We start from the raw sequence: 21,407 nt of genomic DNA, 5'->3' as shown, positions 1-21,407 counted from the left end.
TTGGCCCTCAGGTATCAAAACTTTGAGAACCCCTGATCTAAAACAAGCACTAAAAAAAAGACGACAAATGATTGAAGACAATGATGTTTTTGCTCTTTCTCCACTCGTCTATCACCACCCTGTTATTGTTGCTGCTGTGATCCGCACCTGCACTCTCCATAGATAGCATATGTTTGTATCTCCCCCCCCCACCACCACCATGTGTTTGCATGTGTACATGTGTGTGAGACCACTCACTGTGCCTCTCTTCCTTCCTCTGTCTCCTTCACAGCATGCGATTGCCATCCCGTGGGCGCTGCTGGCAAAACCTGTAACCAAACCACAGGACAATGTCCCTGTAAAGACGGCGTGACTGGTATCACGTGCAACCGCTGCGCTAAAGGCTACCAGCAGAGCCGCTCGCCCATTGCCCCCTGCATAAGTACGTGGAACCAGCTTTTACTACTCTTTGTAGGAGAACGTAGCAACACACACACACACCTGTAAGGGAAAGGTTACACACAGATGAATGAACGCACAACAGCAGACACTCCTACACTACTTTTTTTTTTTCTTCAGACAAGCGCTTAGTGTCCGCGTAGTGTTTTTTGGGGTTTTTCTGACCAGTAAATCTGCTTTCTTAAATAAACACGCCATTAAACTGGACCTCAGGGTTATGGAAGCACAAAACTCCCATGGCTTATTGGTCTCCATAAATTTGAGGGAAAAGCCCAGAGATGAAGCTCCTGCAGTGTCTTAGACAAAAGTGTAAAACCAATAAATACACTTCTTCTTCTTCCTTTAAGCGCCATCTGCCTCCATCTTCCCCGATATCTCTTGTGTCCTCTTCTGTTAACACCAACTCATGTTCTCCTCCTTCACAACATCCATGAACCTTCACTCTTAGAAATAAGGGTTCCAAAAGGGTTCTTCTACAAGGGCTGAGGTGCTACCTGGAACCATTTGCTTCTGAAAAACCCTTTCCCGAAGAAATGGTTTTAAGAGGGGAGGGTGCTTGGTGGAACACTCCAAAAGGGTTCCAGGTAGAACCTTTATAAAATGATTCTACCTGGAGCCAAAAAGCTTGGTTCTCCTATGAGGAGCAGAAGAACCTTATATGGTTCTACTTAGCACTTTTATTTCTAAGAGTGTAGGTGTATACACTCTTAGAAATAAGGTTTCCTAAAGGGTTCTTCTACAAGGGCTGATGTTCTACCTGGAACCATTTGCTTCTGAAAAACCCTTTCACAACGAAAGGGTTCTTGGTAACACTAATGGTTCCAGTAAGAACCAGTTTGATCCAGAGAACCCTTTTAAACCCCTTTCCTGAATAAAGGGTTTTTCTACCTGGAGCCAAAAAAGGGTTCTCCTATGAGGACAAGCCGAAGAACCTTATATGGTTCTACTTAGCACTTTTATTTCTAAGAGTGTTCTCTGCAGGCTTCCTCTTCAACATCCTTTGTCCAAAACCTCTCTCACTTTATTTCCAAACCATTCAAACCTGAGTGAGCTGTCCTTTAAATTAAGCTAATTTCTGAACTTGTCCATTCCCAGCAAACATCTCAGTATCTTCAGCCTCAGCCTCCTCTGTATTAGACCTTTCTGCTGCTCTCCTTCTGTCACACATCCACCTTGCATGCTCTCTCTTCTCCACCTCTACTTGTGCACTGTCTATTGCCTTTGGGGCGGTTGACCCCAGATATTTAAACCCTTTAGAATTATATCCATAACATTGCCCTAAAGCAGGGTTTCTCACTCCTGGTCCTGGTTTAGCCACTGTCCTCCATGTTTTAGATGTTTCCGCTGCTCAAACACACTCTGCTGAAGCATGGAGGACAGTGGCGAACAACCATGTTTGAATTGGAACCAAAAGGAACTCTTTAGAGTAAATCAACCCGTGAGATGTTCTTAATTCTCGGGAATGTCAAACATGCAGCGACTCCTCCGGTTTTAATCTGCGACTGTCTGTCGCGTTAGATTCATCGCCTGGTTTTATTCCGACAGACAGTCGTATTACATCTGCGACTGCATGTAAGACCCTCCGGAGCTCTCCTCAGACATAAATCTACAAGGAGTCGCTTACGGGAACCAGACTCATTATTTAAACTGGCACGTGTGGCGACTGAACGCAGATGGAAGACGGCTGATGAACAGCAGTCTCTGGGCTTCAGGCACCGTCGTTTTGGCAGCGGGGTTTTTTTCGATTTTCTTATCATTAAATTGACCAATTCGTCACGGTCGGAGAAGACCTCATTATGTACACAAGTCAATAACTGGCGCGCACCGTCGTTTCCGCCGAGTGTGATTTATGGCGCCGCGATAGACATTAATGTTGTGTGTGTTCAAGAAAGTGGGCGGCGAGGTTTTCCCAAACGGCCTGCTACGAAGAAGAAGAGACTTGATTCTTCCTTTCTTCCCTCACTCACACATTGTTCACCTCTTTCCTTGACACGTCACTGTTTCTTTCCACGTCAAATCAAAATCCATTTTTTCAGATTCTCTCACGGCATGTGCACCCTCATATTTAGACCCTCTTGCTGCCCTGTATCTATTGATGCTAACTAGCTCGTGTGGAGAGTATAACCATGCATGGTCTCTCTGCAGAGTAAAAATGGAGTAGGAAAACGGATAAAGCTAACATAAAGTAGCATACTAGCCCTTTACTAGTAATTAACACCTTATTCTATCTCTATTATGACATGAATTAAGAGAAGGTGTTAATATGTGCTTAATATTTACTAATAAAGGGTTAGTATGTGACTTATATGCATGTTAGTAAGCACCTAGTTAATGGTGAATATGTGTTCCTTAATATAAAGTGTTACTCAGATAAATAACGGCTGAATAACTAAAGCTCGGTAACACTTTACGTGCGTTAACGTTTGACGCGTTTCCACGACGACTGACCGGAAAAAGACGCGCGGGACGTCATGTTTACGTGACGCCCGATTGTTAAAATGAGTCTCTAAAGTAACGCTAAACTTTAAAAACAGACGCACACGTATGCAGTAACACAGGTACAGCTGGTTATTTGTAGCGCTGCTCTTTTCGTTTAAAACCATTCCAGTTTGACTGTAGGTGCGCTAACCGGCGCTAAAGGAGCTAATGCAGCTAACGGAGCTAACTGGTAAACGGTGCCTGGACTCCGGCGTCGCGGCACGTAAACATGACGTCACACGCGTCTTTTTCCCAGTCAGTCGTCATGGAAGCGCGCAGTGCGTCATATCAATATACCATTAACTAGGTGCTTACTAACATGCATATAAGTCGCATACTAGCTCTTTATTAGTAAATATAAAGCACGTATTAACACCTTATGTAGGAAAAATCTTAATTAATAGAGGTAGAATTAGGTTATGTACAATAAGGTGTTAATACGTGCTTAATAATTACTAATAAAGGGCTAGTATGCTACTTATATATGTTAGTAAGCACCTAGTTAATGGTGAAGATGTGTTCTTTAATATAAAGTGTTACCAAAAGCTCTATTAAAACCAAGACCGTTTGTCATCCAACAAAACGTGTCTGTTCACACTAAAAGCTTGTCTGATAGAAAACAAAACACTTATTTGACCTGAATCCTTCCTTATAATAACAAAGACATACACATCTTGACAATTCAGACAATTAAGCGCACGTTTGCTGCGATAAAACTCCGTAAAGTGATCGTTTCTCTGTCTTTCCCTTTCTATCCTGGAGTAGAGATTCCAGTTGCACCTCCCACCACCCCGTCCAGCAGCACAGAGGAGCCGTCAGGTGAGTCAACATGAGAGTTTGATGTTTATCTGCAGCTTCTGCATATCCACCATTGGCCTATTGGGTGAATGTGAATATTGTGGAAGTGTATAAATGGATACAGGGCTTTAAGGGATTTCCTCAACATGATATTTTTCCACAAGTGTAAAGAAAAGAAGAAACAGGATAAATTGGCTCCCTGTTGCCTTTGCTCACTGTGCGATGAGGGGGTTCATGAATATTAAATCCATTAGCAGCAGCCCGGGGATGTGCCCCCTTTAATCTCTCACACTTTCACAATTAATCAGTCTAACTGCAGCGCTGTGGGGTGTTGGTCTTGTGAACAGCATTTGGGGGCTGGCAGTTTGTTTGATTTGGTGATTTTTCATCTCTGCAAACTCTGAGGACTCTCTCTCTCTCTCTCTCTCTCTCTCGCTCTCTTATTTCTGACGCTGTGAAGTGAGGAAAGAGCTGACGTAGGGAACTTGTGATGAGATGGAGGGGTTTAGTTTGTTTTCCATCTTAGCACCTTACATTTTCTGTTTCCAAAATGGTTTTACTCAATATCTGTAAAAGAAGAACTTGTGTTCCTCAGCAACAGTCAATGTAATGTAACTTACTTTTATTTTTAAAGGGAGTATATTCAGAGTATCATTCAAAAGTTTGGGGTCACTTAAAAAATCACCTTTTTGTCAATGGATATAACATTAAATGAATCAGAAATACACTCTATACATTGGTAATGTGGTAAACGACTATTCTAGCTGCAAACGTCTGGTTTTTAACGGAATAGAAACAAGGGTTCCAAAAGGGTCCTTCTTCAAGGGCTGAGGTTCTACCTGGAACCATTTGCTTCTGAAAAACCCTATTCTTCTGGAAAGGGTTTTTCAAGAGTTCTTGGTAACGCTAATGTTTCCAGTAAGAACCATTTTGATCCAGAGAACGCTTTAAAACACCTTTCCTGAATAAAGGTTTTTAAGAGGGTTCTTGGTGGAACCCTCCAAAAGGGTTCCAGGTGGAACCTTTATAAAAAGGGTTCTCCTATGAGGACGAGCCAAAGAACCTTATATGGTTCTACTTAGAACTTTAATTTTCAACAGTGTAGGTGTATACACTCTTAGAAAAATAAGGGTTCCAAAAGGGTCCTTCTTCAAGGGCTGAGGTTCTACCTGGAACCATTTGCTTCGAAAAAACCCTTTCTTCAGGAAAGGGTTTTTCAAGGGTTCTTGGTCACACATAATGGTTCCAGTAAGAACCATTTTGATCCAGAGAACCCTTTAAAACCCCTTTCCCGAATAAAGGGTGTTAAAAGTGTTCTCGGTGGAACCCTCCAAGAAGAAGAACCGTATATGGTTCTACTTAGCACTGTTATTTCTCAGAGTATAGAGGCCCATTACCAGAGTTCCAATGGTACATTGTGTTTGCTAATGGTGTTAGAAGGCTATTGGATGATTAAAAAACCCTTGAAAACCCTTGTGCAATGATGTTATCTGACTGTCTTGACTATATTTTCTATTCATTTTGCAACTCTTCTGATGAATAAAAGTGTGACTTTTAAAGGAAAACACAAAAAAAAAAAAATGGCATAGGTGAGCCCAAACTTAGTGTACATAGACTTCTTCTTCTTGTTGTTGTTGAATTCGTGGCATTTTCACTGGCATGTCATTTTCGACGGTGAAACACAATCTTGTTTTTACAGTATATACTGCACAGATATACCTGTTGGAATAGTTCAGGCTTGTAGCTTGTGTTTGCTCTGTCGCAGCCATGAAGGTGCAGGAGGCCCACCGTACATGCCCATGTGTGTGTGTGTGTGTGTGTGTGTGTGTGTGTGTGTGTGTGTGTGTGTGTGTGTGTGTGTGTGTGTGTGTGTGTGTGTGTGTGTGTGTGTTTAAGAGGCTCCTGCAGCTGTTGTCGGACCCTCCTCGGTCCTCAGACAGCTACGATTGACAGCACACTCAGGATATCGCCGAGTCCCCAGCCCTCCTCCACCTCCTCCACCTCCTTCTCTTTCCCTCTCTCTCTCTCTCTTTCAGTCTCGTTTCGCTCTCATCCACCTCCTTCGTCTCCCTCTGTTTCACGCTTTGTCTTCACATAACACTGTGGGTGGTGGCGAGCTGGAATATCTGGAGTTTCTCTGGGCCCCCTTGTCAGGAAATCTGTCCACTTTTGGAGCACGGGGGACATTTTCTGCACCTCGCTGAGGGATTACGGGGATAAATGAGAGCGCTGTAATCTTTTTATTAGGTCAAAATAATCGTTGCTTCTTCTGCTTTAGTATTCCAACGGTCAAATCCATGATAGATGTTATGCCTCGTTCCCGTTGGTATTTGATCGATGATCAAAAACAGGGAGCGCTGGGTTTCATCGGCATTCACTTCCCAGTAAAAAATGAATGCAATGCATGCAGGTTTTTATCAGCTTTGGCGAGCGTTAACGTGGGAATGCCATTTCTTCTTCGTCTGTTTCATTTTCTGGCAGCGGCGCGAAAATTCCTGTGTCATTTCTGGCTACAAGGCTCATTCACTCTCCGGCCGTTAGACATGAACGTTCGTGGCCAAAGCCGACTTTGACAGTGCTTTTTATTAATATTTTATCACTTGGATCGATTGAGTGAGCGCTTAAAGCGGACCTAGATAGAAGTTCCAGTTAACGCTGTTTTTTTAGTGTGTATCTGCGTCATTACCTTGTTTACGAAGCCCTGAAGGTTCTAAACAAACAGTTCAGCCACTGCTGAGAACACTGTGTTTTATTGTAATCTCGGGCTCAGCGAGATCTCTGAAAAAACCCGGTCCGGTTACGTAAATATCGGTTCTCCTGGAAACAGCAGATCCTCCTGCTCCGGGCACTAGTCCGGGCACATCCGGTTGCGTACATTGAACCGCAGAAGAGGAATAACGTCCGTTGTGGAGGTGTTTCACGAGCGACAGTGTCTTCTGACTCTGGGTCAAAGTCATAAAAAGGACGGCGGCGTGGAGTCGTGAAGAAGCTATTTTTAAACATTGTTAAATCAATGTTTTGATAATGAGTTGCAGTGCATCCACCGTTCCAGAGGGGGGAGCTGCACTTCTGAGAGCGGGTGTGCTGAATATGTCACTTCCGGGTTCTGGCCAATCACAAGACTCTGTCTTCTGGGGGTGAGAGTTGAGTCGCAAATCTCGCGGCTGGGAAACACCGTAAGAAAAGAGGATTTCTATCGGCTCCTTTACAGCAACTAGGAGGTTTTTGACCATAAAAACAAGTTAATGTATGGAAGTAGACCTCCATAACTAACATATATGTGCAACAGCACCACTCTATGTGAACTTTAACTGTAAAGTAAAAGGTAGAAAATAGTGACCACCATGCTTTTGCGATGTCAAATTCACAAACTCCTCACAACCAGCTTTTTCTCTGCAGGTTCACATGAGTTAAAAAATCCCAAGGCTTTTCTATAAAAGCCTATATTGACCTATTCCGCCTGTTGCTACGTTCTCCCTCTCATAATTCCCACTGATTAAACCGTGTCATTGGACCAACGTAAACACGGCCGCGTAATATCTAAAGGCTACGAAGCTCCAGATAATCTAATCACAACTAAAAAATGGCTGGGAATCCTCTCTCTCTCTCTCTGTCTCGAGGTTGAAAACAAGCAGACTGTAAGGTGGAGGTGGACCCTGCAGAGCGTGGATGGAAGCCCTCGCGAAGCCGCTCGCTCATGTCAGAATCATGAGAAGCCGAGGGGTCCCAGCGGACCACCTGGGCTTGAGGCCCAGAGGATGCATACATTACCCTCTCTGCCTCCTCAGGAGGTCACAGAGCAAATGCACAGCTCTACTCGGGCCTGGTATTCAAGCAGCTATGATATCACCTAATACAGTGTGTGATGGGAAACAGATGGCGGGCGATTGTATCGTTGTATAAAACAATAATAAAACTCTATATTCTACCTCGCCGCCAGCCCAAAGAAAGCACCCCTTAGAATATACGGTATTTACTATTTTTAAATGGTTAGAAGCAGTCGTCGAAATGCACAAAGAAGAAAAAGTATTAAGAGTTGATAAATCAATTTTGGGGGGAAATGAAGGCCCTTAAAAAGTCTTAATCGCAATTTCACGTGGTATTAAATTTTGTAAAAAGTATGCATGAATGTATATGTTAAAAACAAAGATGTGCAGGCATCCTCGCCCTGCAAAATCGGCTCGTTATGCATTTTCCAACAGCGGCACAAAATAACATCCGAAATTGCACGAAATAAACTCCAAAATCGTGAAAACTTGAGTCTTTCCAGCTTGAGTTCCTTTGCATGTTTGTGCTCTATAGATTTAATAGTTTTGTAAGTTAAATACACTACCGTTCAAAAGTTTGGGGTCACTTAGAAATTACCTTATTTTTGAAGGAGAAGCCATTTTTTTTTTTCAATGAATATAACATTAAATGAATCAGAAATACACTCTATACATTGTTAATGCGGTAAACGACGAATGGAATATGTACATAGGTGTATAGAGGCCCATTTCCAGTGTTCTTATGGTACATTGTGTTTGCTAATCGCGTTAGAAGGCTATTGGATGATAAGAAAACCCTTGGGTTTGAAGGACAAAATCATTATTTCTAATCTTGTCAATGTCTTGACTATATTTTCTATTCATTTTGCAACTCTTTTGGTGAATAAAAGTGTGACTTTTAATGGAAAACACAAAAAAATGCTGTATGTGACCCCAAAAAAGGAGTGTATGTGTTGCTGATTTTAAGCTTGAAGTGATCGCGATAAGGTCTTCAAACATTTTGAGAAGGTCTTGGATGTTGAAATTAACTTCAAGATTCCTGCGCAAACCCTGTTTTTGATTGATTTGAAATAGAAGTTGACAAAGAGTGACATAGCAGTGATTGGATTGTGTTGAATAAAAGGGAATCAAGGGGGAAAACATGCAAAAATGAGATTTAAAATAATATAAAAAATATATATTTCTGCAGAATATGAGGCGGGGTTAAGTGATGAAGGGAAAACGCATGTGCGCATGTGATACTGGAGGCTGACAGCTGTGAGGCAGGTGTCTCGTTACGCTTCAGTCAAACAACGGGTCGGGGTGTGTGTGCGTCGCTGTGTGTGTGTGTGTGTGTGTGTGTGTGTGTGTGAATGCAGGGCGTGAGGTAAAATGCAGTGGATATTAATTTGTCTCCAGCAGCAGCAGGCAGGGCTCTCTCCCCCTCCTCGACCACACGGAGGGCTGGAATGCATGGAGAATACCTCCGATGGTGTGGCCCAGACAAAACACACATTGTGCTGCTAGGTCACGGATGGTGCGAGTCGCCACTCCCACGGGTTCGTGACAGCGGCGGCGGCGGCGGCCGCGTCCGCGCGGGGGCAAAAAAAACGTGAAAATGTGGAGGAGATTAACCGCCGGTGACCTGCGATGGCCAAACCCCCCCGGGGCCTGTCAGGATACACAGGATGTGAAAGTAACGGATGATGATGATGAGGAGAAGGAGAATTTTGGAGTGGCGATGATGAGGTTCATAAGGGTTAGACATACGTGTGTGTGTGTGTGCGTGTGTGTGTGTGTGTGTGAGGCTGGAAGTGATCACAATTTGTGTCGGACCCCTCCTTAGATTTTTTGGACGTGAGTCTTGTTTCACACACCCAGTTCAGTTCCGGCCGATTTCATCGCGTTTTTACAGTCTTTTCAGCCTAAAGCTTTTATTGCCCTCTTAATTGTATGATTTTTTCATACATCCAGAGCAATTACATACATTTAATGGCACGAAAAACCTTGGCCCGAGCTTATTCCAGTCCCTCCGCGTCTCAGATTGTTGGGCGATGACCAACAAGAGTCCCTGCTGACCCAGATCTGCATCGTTTACTGCGACAATACAATGAAAGAAGAAGAACTGAGGAGGAGGAGGAGGAAAAAAGCTCCTTCTTTGACTTTATCACACTCTCTCTGTCTGTCCTTTGTTGGACACCGTCCAAACTCACAGCTCTGGTGTGAGCAGAGGAGGGGGCAGCACACTGGGCTCCATAATCTAATTACATGCTTTATTTGCCGCAATTTGTTTCTCAATCAGTGTGGTGGAAGGAGAAAGCCCTCCTCCCGAGCCATCATTTGCACATCCTTGTTTCCGTGCCCTGCCTCTGTGGCCGAGTTCACACTGACTAGTGTCAGGACACCAAAGTGTGTCGAGATCAAGCTGATATATGTTGCGTGGAGACTCGCTTCAGATCGGGTTTCGCTCAGCGGGTGATTTTATCTACGTGGAAATAACAAAAATACTGTGCATATTTGTGCTCAGCCATAAAATACGTGGTGGTGCTGCTGGTTATGTTGAAATCCTGGACCATCAACACCTGTTCATAGATGTCACTTTAACGAGTGAGGGTGTATTTTGTTCCATCTGTACAATGATATAAGAGCCAGAAAATCAGTTTTTTACCACTGTCTCACGCACACTAAAATACTGCACCCTTGTTTATCTATCTATAAATTGCAGGAACGTCTGTCTGTTATTCGCATATCTCCCGGTCCGATTGATTTCAAACTTGACAGGTGTCCTGCTGCAAGCGCGAGTAAGCGCCGCGCCAAGTTTGACGTTGTTTGGATAAGCGATGCAAAAGATATCGTTAAAGGTGCCATATGTAAGAATGTGGCCAGTTACTACATTCAAATTCAAAATACCGAGGTCTTTTAGGTTTTGTTTTCTGACGTAACTGGCAACCCGTGGTTGCTCGGCACCTGAGATTCTACTGGCTGCAATGATTTGTAGACGGCGGTAGGTGGCGCCACATGCCAAAACATTATTATATATATATTATATTATATGAACATTATTCTTGAGTCTCTGTGACATATTAGGAGGATTTTATGGCCAGTTGCTTTATTACATAATGCACCTTTAAATATTTGGCACACACTGGCTTTCAGCGGCTCTACTGTAGCCACGCCCCCCTCTCACTAGCACAGCACTGTGGGCTAACCCTGAGAGGATAAGCTAGGGTAAAGTTAGGCGAGTGCAAGACGTGTGGGTGATTATTATGGTCTGACCTCAACAATAAAGACTCGCTGAATGCGGTTGAAATGAGTCAGCGGATTTTGCGCATTGCGGTTTGCTAGCATTACAATGAGTCAGCGGATTGTGCAACAACACGCCAGCTAACACAGCCATGGCTGTGGCTATTCAAAACTATGTCAAACATGATGTGGCAATACACTGACACTTGGAATAGGCCAGCCTCCCGCCATTATTTTTGGAACAAAAGTCCCGCGGTATATGCTACTTAGCATGCGCTATATGCTAATCGCAGTTGTCCGGAAGAAAATTCTCTTTACACGGTGTTCCCGCTGTCGCCAGTCCCGCTGTCGCGAAAAGCGTAATGTAAAGTGGGCCTTGGTCTTTAGACTTTGAATTAACAAACGACAATTCCCAACTGCAAGGTCCCAAAATGTAAGCGAGCGTCGATAACTGTGCCCAGACGTTTCAGAATCCCAAAACATGCAAAGCTCAACAAGTGGCAGACAGAGTAGCTTCTTGCATGGTCAGAATTTGCCCTTGTGCAAAAAAGGAGGTAGAGCCTTCACAAGACAAATGAAGTGAGGACAACATTTCACTCCAGCGTGGATCGTCCTCAGATCTTTGCAGAGGCGATGTGTGCATATACAACTTCTCTATCGCCAAGTAGGAATTTGCCCTTCAGCATATTTTGATTCATCACCATCGTCTGGACGGCATCACATTGCAGCTAAATTTGAGCCTGGTTAAATTCTTCTTCTTTTTTGCTTATAGAGCCTTTTATTTGCTTCCCAGAGTTTTTAACGAAACGTGAGGACGGCGTTTTCTTCTCGCTGTAGACTGAAGTCGATCAGAATACAGCAAGAACTGAAGGTTTCTGAGCATTTTAGCCATTTTTGCTTGCTTGTGAAATCACAATATGAATTCTACATCAGAAGATGGTGCCTTTATAAGCTGGTTTCTGCAGGTTTGCTGTTGCTAAAATACTTTTCTTCTTTAGTGTTTTTGTAGAGTTTTACACAATGACGATCATATGCAAATTTTAAGGCAGGTTTCTATATAGAATAGAAATATTCCAAGGCTATGAATCGTTCCTGATTTGAATTTCGATTTTGATCAATATTGAATCAGTTCATTTTGCTTGGCTATGAAGATGATCTTCAGGGAACTCTGGTGATCGCGATACAGTGAAAAGATGCAACCTTTGCGGTTGCATGTGCCACGGCATGCATGGCTCACAAAAACGCTAATTCCTACCGTGTTTTACACTTGGCATCGATCTGAAAGCACCACCAAAATTGGGCAAGTTGGGCAATGTTTGTTGTTTCAACAACACTGGAAACCTCTATAAGTGCATGCGTCAAACCCCTCTTTTCATCACTCATCACACAACAACAGAGCTACAGTAGTTGTTGCTACTATGACTAACACGGTTAATTGGACTACTGTCCTTCTCCCGGTCTACGAACACTTTAAATTCTTTGAGCAGGCTGAGAATAAAACTTGGTCTCTTTGTGGTGCGAGTGACAATGGTTCTGTGTATGCTCCTGTAAATATAAATACAGCACGGCCCTGCCATACACAGCTCAGATGGACTAGTCCAGTTTTAAAATCAAGAGCTATCAAGAGTCTCCATGTACTGCTGTATAAGACTTCCGTTCAAAAGTTTGGGGTCACCTATACAATCTTTTTGGTGTTTTCCATTCACACTTTTATTCATCAAAAGAGTTGCTAAATGAATAAAAAATATAGTCAATTTTCTGATTTTAATTCAAAATAATACTTATAATAATACAATAATAATACTTAAGTCAAAGAACCAGCAAAAGTGTTTTTCAGCTGTGCTAACATCATTGCACAAGGCCATTAGCAAACACAATGCACCATTAGAACACTGGAAATGGGCCCCTTAGAAATAAAAGTGCTAAGTAGAACCATATAAGGTGAAGGTAGAACCTTTTCTAAAGGTTCCACCTGGAACCCTTAGCGTTACCAAGAACCTTTTTAAAACCCTTTATTCAGGAAAGAGGTTTTAAAGGGTTCTCTGGATCTTCTTACTGGAACCATTAGTGTTACCAAGAACCCTTTGTTTTCGGGAAAGGGTTTTTCAGAAGCAAATGGTTCCAGGTAGAACCTCAGCCCTTGTAGAAGAACACTTTTGGAACCCTTATATCTAAGACACCTATGTACATATTCCATTAAAAAAGCAGACGTTTGCAGCTAGAATAGTCGTTTACCACATTAACAATGTATAGAGTGTATTTCTGATTCATTTAATGTTATATTCATTGGAGAAAAAAGTGCTTTTCCTTCATAAATAAGGACATTTTCTAAGTGAGCCCAAACTTTTGAACAGTAGTGTAACTCTTATACGGTTCCTGAGCCTGGCTTTACTAACCCCGTGACTATTATACAGTACAGGATCATGTTGTTGGGCAGCTTTAGAAGAAGAAGAAGAAGAAGAAGACGCATCCCAAATGAGAACGATTAACTTTGAAGGCTTGTACAGGACTTTGATGAAAGGGCCAAAGGTCCACCTCTCAGTTTCGTGCCCCTCGGCGCTCTGAAAGGCAGCGGACAAAGCGCCCGCAGTAACCGCATGTACTCAGAACACCCAAAGCAGGTTTTTAGCTCAGTGCTACAGGACTGCTCCCACTTCCCCTGCTTGTAACACACACACAAAGGGAACATTTGTCCTCTCGGTAGGGGACTGCCTGGCCCTAAATGGGGGTCTCGGGGTGCTCTCAGCGGGGCCCAAGAGCCGTGTCTCTGGGGTACACTAATGGGGAACGAAAGGCTATCAAAGGGAAGTATCATGATGGCATCAAGGGGGGTTATGAGAAAACAAAGCTTCTTTTCCACAGCTCCCCCCTCCGTTCATTTACATGGTAATCAGGTGAAGCTCATATACTAGACTCCACTGTTTCATTTACTTTGCCTGTTTTTGTCGCTCTGTCTGTTTCCTATCACTGGCGTCGGCTTTGCCCACTTGCTAACCAGGCTTCATCCTTTTTGAAATTCTGGGGTTTTACTCCAAAAAAATCCTGCTTCTTCTTCTTCTTCTTCCCCCTCCCCCTGATAAACTTCACTCCTGCCCTCTTTTTTGTCAACCTCTCCACCCCTTTTTTTTTTTTTGCTCTCTACCAGTATCCATGCGCCCACCTCCTTCTCTCTCTCTCTTCTTTTTTTTTTTTTTGGGTGCATTTTTCCTTGTCGCCGAGTTCCCCGGGCAACCCTCATTCAAGCAGAGCATAAAGGCACGGAGCAAAGATCTGCTCACAACAATACGGTTTGTTCATATTCAGGCCGCCTGAAAGCTCCCAATCCTTCTTCCACCGCCCCATCACTCTCCTCTGATCTCCACTGCTCGCCATCCATCCATCTCTCCCCTCTCCTCTCCCCTGCCCTCTTTTCTTTTACTATATTCATTACAGCATTGACGTGTAAAGCGACTCAGCTGCTGGATTCAACTCTGAATGTCCACAAACCAAAATGATTCAGTTTTTAATGATTTCTTTGTTACGTGGAGCAAAGAAACGAAGGAAATATTCACATTTAAGAAGCTGAAACAGTCAGAAATCTTGTTTTAATCATGAAAAATCGATTAATCGATGATCAAAATAGTTGACCATTAATTTAGCAATCGATTAATTGTATCAGCTCAAGCTAGAATAGAGTTAAAGTAAAGTAAAAAATAACTTTTTGTGTCTGTGACCCTCACTGTGAGTGTTTGGCAGTGTGACAGCGCTGAAATGACGCGCTCCATTAACGTTGGTGGAGAGGTCTGTCTTTATCACCTCGTGATAACCTGTCGTAAAACGAAGGGTGGACGCGGTAGAGCTGAAACTAATGTCAAAATCGTCAACTGTTTTTGATGATCGATTAATCGTTTTTGAAGCTTTTTTCATGATTTAAACAAGATTTCAGATTGTTTTAGCTTCTTAAATGGGAATATTTTCTTTGTTTCTTTGCTCCAAATGACAAAGAAATCATTAAAAACTGAATCCTTTTGGTCACTATATATATATATATATATATATAGTGTGACCAAAATATGTATTTATGTATATGTATGTATATATATATATATATATATATATATGTATATATATATACATATACATACATACATATATATATGTATATATATACATATATATATACATACACATATATACATATATATATACATATACGTATATATATATACATATATACACATACATATATATATTACACATATATATACACATACATATATATATATACACACATATATACATATACATATACATACACATACACATACACATATACATACACATACATATACACATATATACATATATACACATACATATACATGTATATATATATATATATATGTGAGTGACCCTTCTTGCATGCGTGAGGTATTTATTTGTCCACGCTGTCCACAGTGGACATGCGTCCCCCCTCCTTCCCAAGGGTTCTCTGTCTAACCCTTCATGGATGGCTAGTTCTCCCTTCCTGACCTCCCTTTGTGTGGCATTGACCTGCTTCACACCCCCCCCTGAACCCCCCTGAACCCCCCGACACTCACCCACACCCACACCCACCACCTTCTATACTCCCTCAAATAGCTGCCAGCCTCTCAATGCTCTTTCCCCACTTGTCCACACTGCAATAAATGCAAAAGCTTGACACAGTGCTTCGCGCGGGGGCCTTGAAGTGATCCCGGGGGTTATTTTTTATTTTTTTCCCTGGAGGTCGGACGGGGGGGAGGGGGGGGGGGTTGAGGGTGGTCTACACTAATTCCCACAGTCACAGGGAGTGAGTTGTGTGATAGCGGAGGTCATTTTTATATTATCTTTCTCACCATCACACACAATGTTGAAGACGCAATAGAGAGTCGCAGTCAGACAGTGAAATAAAACCTGGTCCTAAAAGAACCAAGATGGTTGTTGGTATTTTTCCTTTACAAAAATGGCTTTGTAACGGGCAAAAAATTTAAATCTGAGATTTAAAAAAAAAAAGGGAAGTATTCCATACGAGAAAAGTCCTCTAAAATATTATTATTTGACGTCAATGTACATGAATTAATCACTTGAAGCTAATTTCATCTATTATTGAAAAATGACTTGTTCCACTGTTTTAAAAAAGAGAAATGTTTTATTTAAGAAATGTTTGGATTTCTTCAATTAAATGTTATTTCTTGGTTAGTTATTTAAATTTTAGATTAGGGAACACATATTCACCATTAACTAGGTGCTTACTAACATGCATATAAGTTGCATACTAGCCCTTTATTAGTAAATATTAAGCACGTATTAACACCTTATGTAGGAACAATCTTATTCATGTCCTAATAGAGGTAGAATAAGGTGTTCATATGTGCTTAATGATGTATAATAAAGGGCTAGTATGCAACTTACATACCTAATATATGAATATGTGAGATCATTTTTGATTATGTTCATATCAAAAAAGATCCAACTAAAAAAGGATTATAGGCCCAAACAAAGCACTCAAAACACTTGACCAACTTTTTCCCTCACAACTGCAGTGACTCACCACAACAGTTTCATTCATGGTTTGTGTTTTTCCCCTTCTTTCTCTTGCAGACTGTGACTCATATTGCAAGGCATCGAAAGGCAAACTGAAGATCAACATGAAGAAGTACTGCAAGAAAGATTACGGTGAGTCGACGACAGGCGACAAAGAGGGCTCATTTAAGGCCTAAAAACACTCTAAAAACACACTCTGTGTGAATCTAAACGAGTCGAGAAATGAGTTGCGTCTTCTTTCTCGACGTCGTCCCCGCGTCGCCGGGGGGGAACCGCTGTGGTTTACAGGGGAGGGCATTTTTACTGATGGCTTACTCCGGCTTTTCTGAGCGCAGGAGACAAAGGATCAAACAGAGGACTGCAGATCTTAAAGGAGGAAGAGAGGAGGAAAAGAGGAGCAGACAAACAGAAGAAGAGAAAGGACAGGATAAAGAATTAGGCTGAGGTGTGTGTGTGTGTGTGGGAAGGGTCGTCTTTAAAGCCCCCTAACGGATAAAGCCACGGCAGTGTGACGGACACTGGGTGCTCTCTCTCTCTCTCTCTCTCTCTCTCTCTCTCTCTCTCTCAGAGATCCTCATTAAGGCAGCTCTCACTTCCCCCCACCAGCCCTGTGTGTTTCTCGCTGCATTCCTGTGGGCGTCCGTCCGTCCGCCGCGCTATTCAAGGTGTGGATAAGACGTATGACCTCTGTCCTCTGTCCTCCGCCCCGACTGAAGTCAGGTCTTCCGAGGCGCTCAACCAAGCAGCGGCATCCTGCAGCAGCATAGCATACCTCAGCGGCAGCTTTGACAGACAGGCCTGAGCTTTGTTCTGCAGGGTCAGCCCATAGACGCCTCCTCTTCCACCATCTCCCCGAAAAATATGTATTAGGTCATGCGTGAATCGATTATTTCATTTGGCGTGAAACGTTCTAATCTCCAAAAAATAATCTACAGTTTATAGATAACGAGCAGTCATTTCATCAGCGGAGCGTTTACGTCAGCGGGTGATGTAATCCCAAATTAGCGCTCGATAAGACTGAGTTTGAGGGTGGAGGAGTTAAAAATGAGACATCAGGATTCCCGTCGAGTGAAAACAAGCCTTTCCGATGCTACTCTGAGATTACTGAGCAAAAAAAAAGATGGGATTTCTCATCTTTTTTTGATGTAACATGACTTTTACATCAGATTATTTCTGTTTTAGGTGCTTCCTATTTTTCTGAGTTTAGATTGACACAGATTATGAGGACGTGTGAACAGAGGAAGTTCTGGGGATTTAACCCTTTATCGAGCTCATTGAAATACTCGGAAATTCAACATTTCAACCCTAGTTACCATATATGGTTCCTTGCCCATGTATGGTAAAAACATGTTCTAAAAGGTGTATGTTATGAAAAAATATCAGAAAACACATTTATTTATTATCGTATTATATATTAATATTAATTGTATTATTATATTATATGTTTATATTTATTTTATTATTATATTATATATTATATATTTATTGCATTATTATATTATATGTTTATATTTATTTTATTATTATATTATATATTATATATTTATATTTAATGTATTATTATATTATATATGTATATTTATTTTATAACTGATGAACTTAATATGAGGACGTTTTGTACATATTTAATAAAATATAATCTTTATTGCAGACTCTCAGGAGGTCCATAGAATAAAATAAATAAATAAATAAATAACATATAAAAATAAAAACATAGCAATCGATTTAGACAAAATTCATACATGGGCTATCGTGCCAATACTAAAACATAATTTTGAGTTGAAATTACTTTTTTCCATCATATCCACGGCTGCACAGTGTTTACCTCACGTAAAGTCAGACACAGTGTACATTTAAACGATACCGTAGCTTTGGAATGTTTGAAAAAGCTCAGCAGGGAGGATGAGATTCATGCTGCCGCCCCAGGAAACGACACACAACAAGCTTCTGTGGTGGATATACAGTACGTACAGACGCACATAAAGAATCACAGGAGGGGGTCGACTCGTGTGTGTGAGCTCTAACTGCTCTGGACTGTACACACACAGGTTGTTGTTGTTGTTGTTGTTCAAACACAAACAGGGAGAACGTGGTGGATGGTGGCAGGTGCCGGAGAGGCCACGACCAGGTCATTCCACATCATTTAGACGATTTAGAGGCCTTTTACAGTCCGAACAGAGGGGAAAAACAAGGCATTGTGAAGCTGTTTTACAAACACAAACAGTGTGAGGAAACAGCAACGACGACAAGACAATATAAACGACAGAGAAAAGAGGGCGGTGATATACTACTCAAGACCTCCAGAGATGTTCACAATCAGAAATAGGCTTATTGCCATGTATGCTAGAATCGATACAGGGAATTTTCCGTGGAGAAATTGGTGCCAAAATACAATAAAAAAATGACACACAATATGAACTAAATTAAACAATAAACTATAAAACAATTAGTCCAGTGGTCAGCATTAATGTAATCTATTAACAGGGATATGTTAATGTAACATAGGCTTGGTTATTTGAGAAAACACCTCCACTTAGACAATCTGACGATTAAAAAAACAATAATTTGTATTCTCTATTTTGGACCCAGGTATTTCCTGGAATATTATCCATTGTAAAATCCCATTTAAGTGTTTTTACTGTGTCGAGGAAGAGCACGGCAAAGTACAATAACAATACAGTGGTGTTAGTCAAAGGTGCCATATGTAAGAATGTGGCCAAAAACGGTTACTACATTCAAATTGAAAATACCGAGGTCTTTTAGGTTTCGTTTTCTGACGTAACTGGCAACCCGTGGTTGCTCAGCAGCTGAGACTCTACTGACTGCAATGATTGGTAGACGGCGGTAGGTGGCGCCACATGCCAAAAACATGATTTCAAAACATAACCATGATTTTCAGTGTGCAAAATATTTTTTTTAATGCAAATAATTTGGCTGCACTGTTGTTGTTGGTGAGTTCAGTTTGTTATATGAACATTATTCCTGAGTCTCTGTGACATATTAGGAGGATTTTATGGCCAGTTGCTTTAGATTTATTACATAATGCACCTTTAAGATTTAGCTGTCTTTGTAGTAAACGTAAAAGGTAAAAAAAAGAATGATATACAGTGCCCTTCATTCCGCCGTGATGTTCAGCTGCATTAACTGTACACAGTGAAGGTGAAACCAGTGACCCTCCCTCTGAACGAACGCTGGCTCGTTTCAAAAACGCTGTCCCATCAGCACAGGAGAACCATCATAGAGCTTCATTAAGATCTGGTCAATATAATCCATTTTAGTATTTCCTGGGCATGGATCCATGAGGAGCAGCCCTCTTTCTATCCTCCCTTCCCTCTCTCCATTCATCATAACGAATATCAGAGCGAGTGTCTCTGGAGCTATAACGTCTCTAATAGCCATAGCCTAGCTCTTAATCACATTACCAATCACGCTGCACTGTCAGTGCTAATGGACAGTGCAGCCGTACAGTATAACACAGCTGGAGCATGAACCGGCAGCACAAAAACAGTAGTTTTATATATATATATATATCTATATATATATAGATATATATCTATATCTATATATATATGTATGTTTTATTTAATTCATGAATTTTCTCTCAAGTTTGTTGCGGCTCCAATTTGAAGTCAGACTGTATGTGTGTTTGTTTGAAGCCACTCTATGTTCAATATACTGTGGACCTGCATTATTCTCACTTGGTCTCATGCGCTGGTTACTGATTGTTACTGTCTGTTTTATTTAAGTCATGATTTTTCTCTGACGAAATTAGGTAGAAATGTACGTTTGTTGCATGAGTTTAGTCGATTAATGGAGAAAATAATCGATTACGAAAAATAGTTGTTAGTCGCGGCTCTAAATTGAAGTAAATAGCAGTATGGGTATGGGGGGGGCAGATGTAGTCCATTGTAATTCTAGATAGAGGACTGTATGTGTGTTTGGAGCCACTCTATGTTCAATATAGTGTGGACCTGCATTACTCTCACTAGGTCTCATGCGCTGGTTACTGTTTGTTACGGTTTGTTTTATTTAAGTCATGATTTTTCTCTAATGAAATTAGGCAGAAATGTAAGTTTGTTGCATGAGTTTAGTCGATTAATCGATTACGAAAAATAGATGTTAGTTGCGGCTCTAAATTGAAGTAAATAGCGGTATGGGTATGGGGGGGCAGATGTAGTCCATTGTAATTCTAGATAGAGGACTGTATGTGTGTTTGGAGCCACTCTATGTTCAATATAGTGTGGACCTGTATTATTCTCACTTGGTCTCATGCGCTGGTTACTGTTTATTACTGTTTGTTTACATTTATCTAGAAAATAATCTCTAATATGTGCTCAAACTCTCTAATCCAATAGATCAGATGTTTGGGAAAATGAATTCAAACAGAGAGTGATTTCTGTGCAATATCTCTTCACTCTGCAGCCGTCCAGGTGCACATCCTGAAGGCAGACAAGGCCGGAGAGTGGTGGAAGTTCACCGTCAACATCATCTCCGTCTACAAGCAGGGCGAGAGCCGCATCCGCCGCGGCGACCAGTTCCTGTGGGTCCGCGCCAAGGACGTGGCGTGCAAGTGTCCCAAGATCAAGCCCGGCAAGAAGTACCTGCTGCTGGGGAACGACGAGGACTCTCCCGGCCAAGGAGGCGTGGTGGCGGACAAAGGAAGCCTGGTTATCCAGTGGAGGGACACGTGGGCGCGCAGGCTGAGGAAGTTCCAGCAGCGGGAGAAGAAAGGCAAGTGCAAGAAGCCGTAAACGGAGAGAAAACGCTGGGAGGATGGTCAGAGAAATCCAAGAGGAAAATCTGAGGCAGGTGATTTGAATAAAAGCGAGAGAGAGAGCGAGAGAAGACGGGACAGAGACCACAGACAGAGAAGAGACTGTTTATGTTGCTGCTTTTTTGTGTAGAAGCATGAAGAGAATTATTTAGGATGATTAGTGAACATTTCGTTGAAGGAGCTCACCTTTGCAGATTTGGTTTTATGGTTTATTTTACTTTGGAGATTTCTCTCTTGTGGATTTGCCGAATTTGCACCTATTACCAGTATATAAAGTTATTTGTGTTGTTTTTTTCTTTATCGCAGTATGAAATCACTATATTTTTTATTGTTTTTTTTATTTTATTTTTTTTTTATTATGTTTTCTGCAGGTGCAAAAAAAAAAG

At 41.7% G+C, this 21,407-nt stretch overlaps 1 protein-coding gene across 1 annotated transcript in view; it reads left to right on the top strand.

Annotated features, from left to right (window-relative positions):
* Positions 1 to 20,998, top strand: part of ntn1a (netrin 1a) — a gene marked incomplete at both ends in the record, with an annotated part of 67,043 nt that extends 46,045 nt beyond the window's left edge. Inside the window, 4 exons of the mRNA XM_083909091.1 lie at positions 272 to 421; positions 3,682 to 3,735; positions 16,305 to 16,379; positions 20,670 to 20,998. Of these exons, the coding sequence (XP_083765217.1) occupies positions 272 to 421; positions 3,682 to 3,735; positions 16,305 to 16,379; positions 20,670 to 20,998 (608 nt within the window). The remainder of the gene's footprint in view (positions 1 to 271; positions 422 to 3,681; positions 3,736 to 16,304; positions 16,380 to 20,669) is intronic.
* Positions 20,999 to 21,407: the final 409 nt, after the last annotated feature.

The sequence above is a fragment of the Microchirus variegatus genome (assembly GCF_963457635.1).
Source record: "Microchirus variegatus genome assembly, chromosome: 23".
In the NCBI taxonomy this organism is placed as follows: Eukaryota; Metazoa; Chordata; class Actinopteri; order Pleuronectiformes; family Soleidae; genus Microchirus; species Microchirus variegatus.
Note: the sequence above shows the minus strand (reverse complement) of the source record. Positions and strands in the feature narration are given on the sequence as shown.